The 4,274-nt window shown below is 37.9% G+C and overlaps 1 protein-coding gene across 1 annotated transcript; it reads right to left on the minus strand.

The window, feature by feature from the left end:
• Nucleotides 1–3,053: 3,053 nt before the first annotated feature.
• LOC308418045 (olfactory receptor 51E1) lies at nucleotides 3,054–4,007 on the minus strand (the record flags this gene model as incomplete). Its single annotated transcript, XM_080913381.1, has 1 exon — nucleotides 3,054–4,007. The coding sequence occupies one exon, from the start codon at nucleotides 4,005–4,007 to the stop codon at nucleotides 3,054–3,056; it is 954 nt and encodes a 317-aa protein (XP_080769507.1).
• Between the last annotated feature and the right edge of the window lie 267 nt (nucleotides 4,008–4,274).

Genomic DNA, 4,274 nt, shown 5'->3' on the forward strand with positions numbered 1-4,274 from the left:
TTAACTGTAAGTACATCACAAGCTGTATAAAATAGAAGATATGCCATAGTGCGCACTAAAAATTCTTGTTGTCCCCAGACTGTGTAAAAACTCTCTTTCTTATTCCTGTTACAAATATGTTTGTTTTTGTGTAAAGGTGCAGTTGTGTGGATTAAGCACTGATAAATACATGAAATTACTTTTTTTTGTTTCTAGAATTTTACACTTAATACAGGAAAAGGGCATATCAGATAACCATACTGTAGACCAAGAAGAGTCATAATAAATTGTTCTGAAAGAAATTACTAGAAAATATAAGTCATTAGTTGACAGAACCTACCTGAAAAGGTTGGAAAGAAGATAATTTGCTATTTTATCTAAAGTTCAATTTTTCTAGCTTATGCAGAAATTGAGGGAGATAAAGAAAAATAAACCATAAGAAACAAAGGTTTCACTTTTTATGTAAATACATTCATGTGAAAGAAAACACTACTTCAATCCATTTTCTACCACTGATTTATACATGTAATTTGATGTATATAAATACATATATATATACATAAAAGTATATATGTGTGTACATATATATAATATAAATGACAATGTAAATTATATATGATAGAACTATTGTAGTGTTTAAAATAAAAATGGAGATAATAAAGCCAGTTTGTACATGACTTGCCACAATATTCTAAGTTTATACCTAGTAAATAAAAATTAATTATTTTTAAAAATATCTGTTAGATATTTTATTATGCAATAGCTATGAGTATTAAGTACCGATTAGAGGTGTGTTAAGTACACGTGCCAGACTGGAGTGACCTGAAATCTCTACTGAAAATCTAAAGTACTAACTGTGTCCCTAAAACAAAAACAAACAAAAAGAATTGGTGGGTGTAATTAATCTACTCATCAAGCATTATATGTGAATGACTCCAAAGAGACTGCAAGTCTGCAAGTATAAAGCACAGAGAGTGAGACTGGACACCTACACTTGTGATTCCAATACTTGAGAGGTGAATGCAAGAGAATCATCAGTTTAATGTCATCCTTGTCATCCTTAGCTACGCAGTGAGTTTGAGGTCAACATCATGAGAGTCTCTTTCAAAAAAACATAATCAGCAAAATTAACACACACACACACAAACTCATCTTATGTCCAAGCAAAGGCATGCATACAAGTTCATACTAAAACCCTAGAAGTAATAAACACCAGTAGTTTTTTAAATTCTTTTGATTAACAGATTAAAATTTTTTATTCTGTTTTATTTTTTTATTTTTCAGAATATCTATGATTTTTGTTTACAGTGATTCACGTTTCACTTTGCAAATAATAAGATCATGTCTTTCTGATCCTTCTCAATGTCTTTCTCTCAGCTGCAATGTCAGAACACTCCTGCTCAATGCATGCCTAACCACCCTTCTCTCCTCAGTTCAAAGTGACCAAACTTTGCCCTGAGTACATTTCATACTATTTCTTTTGACTGCCCCACACTGTGGCCAAGTCAATTTTATCATACACACAGTTCTTATATTCTAGAGTGTAGTCCAAGAAGTTGGATGCAAAAACGGCTTTCTGTGCTAGCCATGTTCAAAAATTCAACCCTGCCCCCTTTTTGCAGCTTGCCTCTCATACTCACCAGCCACACCCTGGATCTGAATATGACTTTTCTGTGGATGATAATCCCAATCCCTGATCACTGTACTCCTACTCTGTTCCTGCAGTGCCCCACCCACCCCTACAAATGCTGTAGCTAGATAATGGGATCCCTAGGTAGGACTCCCAGCTATATCCATAGTAAGTACATCTGGCAGGAATGCAGTCGACATTTCCCTCATTGCAACACAGCTTAAGGCCCTGGGTATCTGCGGTGCTTGCTTGTATATGTGCTCCTCATATTGTATGGACCCACCTTTTCTCTAGTCTCACTTCCTGGTCAGTCTCACTTAGCCTACTCAATCTCAGGTCTCTTTCTTTTGATTGTCTACTCTGTGGTGAGTAGCCCTCTCTTTATACAACAAGCTCCTGGATATTCTCGACTGCTTCTCCTAAATCATCCCTCAGATACCCATGGAATCTGCAGCCAAACACATTGCTTCTCAAATAAACCCATTTGGAAACACCTCTGTTTCCATTGTGTAAACACTATAATGATTAGGCTAGACATGAGCAACGTTTATTAGAATGATTGAAGACATGACTTCTGCTGATAGAAAAGTACTCAAAACAGCACTAGATAAGTGGAAAAAAAGGACCAAATTCCTCTGCCAAAAACAGTGTAAGACTCTGTAAATCCCTAACTCAACATTCTACCAGTCTAACAATTCTTCTACATAACATAGGATTAGGCATAAAAACTCTTATTTTTTCTTCTATTTTTAAGCTTCTGTGGTCCTGTATAATTCACTGATTACCATGAAATATCATTTTCTCCATTGGTACAATCAGGATACAAATAAAAAGTTGATAAATATAAGTAAAAGTGTCTACGTGGCTGTGACAACCATCCAAACAACGTGTGTCATCTCAAAATGTAGGCAAGTGTATTTGTTCTAGCCTGGAACCCAGAAGAAAACCAATATCTTTTTGGAGATTGTTTTGAATGCAGAATCCAGTTATAACTTTATAGAATTCCAAAGTCATTATGAATTCTAATGAGAAAATGGGGTTTTAAATGAGATATTATTTTTATACTCTTGTATTTATTTTGTTTTTTGTCATGTCTTTGATGAATATTTTAGATATGTTGCTCCATTTCCAAATGCTGAGAACCACCATCAGTAACATAAATTGAAATTTGGAAGTGGTGATGATATTTGGAGTAATAATTTTCAAAACACAAGTCTTGGTCTTAATTGCCTAGATGAAAAACAAAAGGGAATGTGATGTCAGAAAATGGAGGTTGCAGTGTTCTTCCATTCTGCGTAGAATTTCCACAGCCAACTTCAGCTTTCAAAGATCTGAGCTATTTTTTGATTAAGAAAGATTCATCTTCTCAATACTGTCTTCCAAGATACCATACTAGAGGATGACTTACAGAACTTTAAATGGAGGAAGATCTCATCATGGATTCCTAGTGATCTGAAGTGTGTGTGGTCATGAGAAAAAGACGAAGAATACGCTGCCGGATCTCCTTTGTCTTTACTCCATAGACAATGGGGTTGAGCACAGGAGGAACCAGCAGATAGATGTTGGCCATAATGACAGGCAGGAGAGAGTCACGCCTCTTGCTAAAACGGTGCACCATTGACAATCCGATGAAGGGCACATAGAAGATGAAAACGGCGCACACATGAGAAACACAGGTGCCAAATGCTTTTGCCTGGGCTTCGCGTGTCAAACCCAACACAGTCTTAAGGATGAGCAAATATGAGAAGGAGATGAGAAGTGAGTCCAAACCAATGGCAGAGATGATGACGATGAGCCCATAGATGACATTGACACGGATGTCTGCGCAGGCCAGCTTCATGACGTCTTGGTGTAGGCAGTAGGAATGAGAGAGGATGTTGGAACGACAGAAAGGCAGTCTTTTGATGAAGACAGGTAAGGGTGCCATTAGTGCAGCACCCCGGATCACAGCGGCCATGCCAATCTTCGCAACACGAGGCAATGTAAGCACAGTGGCATGCCGTAGAGGATGACAAATGGCCACATAGCGATCAAAGGCCATGGCCAGCAGCACTGTGGACTCCATGCCAGATAAAGAATGGATAGCAAACATCTGCACCAGACAAGCATCAAACTGGATGGTAGTGGAATTGAACCAGAAAATGGCCATCATTTTTGGCATGGATGAGGTGGAGATGAGGATGTCTAGGGCAGAAAGCATGCAAAGAAAGATATACATTGGCTCATGTAGGCTGTGCTCTGTCCTCACAATGTAGATGATTGTCAAGTTCCCTAGCACAGCAATAAGGTAGAGGGAACACAGTGGGAAAGCCAACCAAAACTGGACCTCTTCCAATCCTGGGAGGCCTATTAAAACAAAATATGTGGCACTGGCTTCACTGTTATTGAGGCTCACCATACTGAAGGAATCAGGATGAATCCAGTGCTGAGAAGATTGAAGCTGAAATACAAAGACAAGCCATTGTCATGTCCTCTGGAATCTCAGTACCATACCACCCTCTACCCTAATGTCCAGTTCTCTAACAGAACTCTAATTCTGTTGCCTATCCAAACTCTAAACCTACCCTAAATTTTATCTAACCATAAATCGAGCACTGGATGAAAATCCACTTATCTCTACTTGATAACCCTACCTATATATTGAGTGAAATGATAAGATGGCATT

This window comes from Micromys minutus, assembly GCF_963924665.1.
Source record: "Micromys minutus genome assembly, chromosome: 2".
Classification (NCBI taxonomy): Eukaryota; Metazoa; Chordata; class Mammalia; order Rodentia; family Muridae; genus Micromys; species Micromys minutus.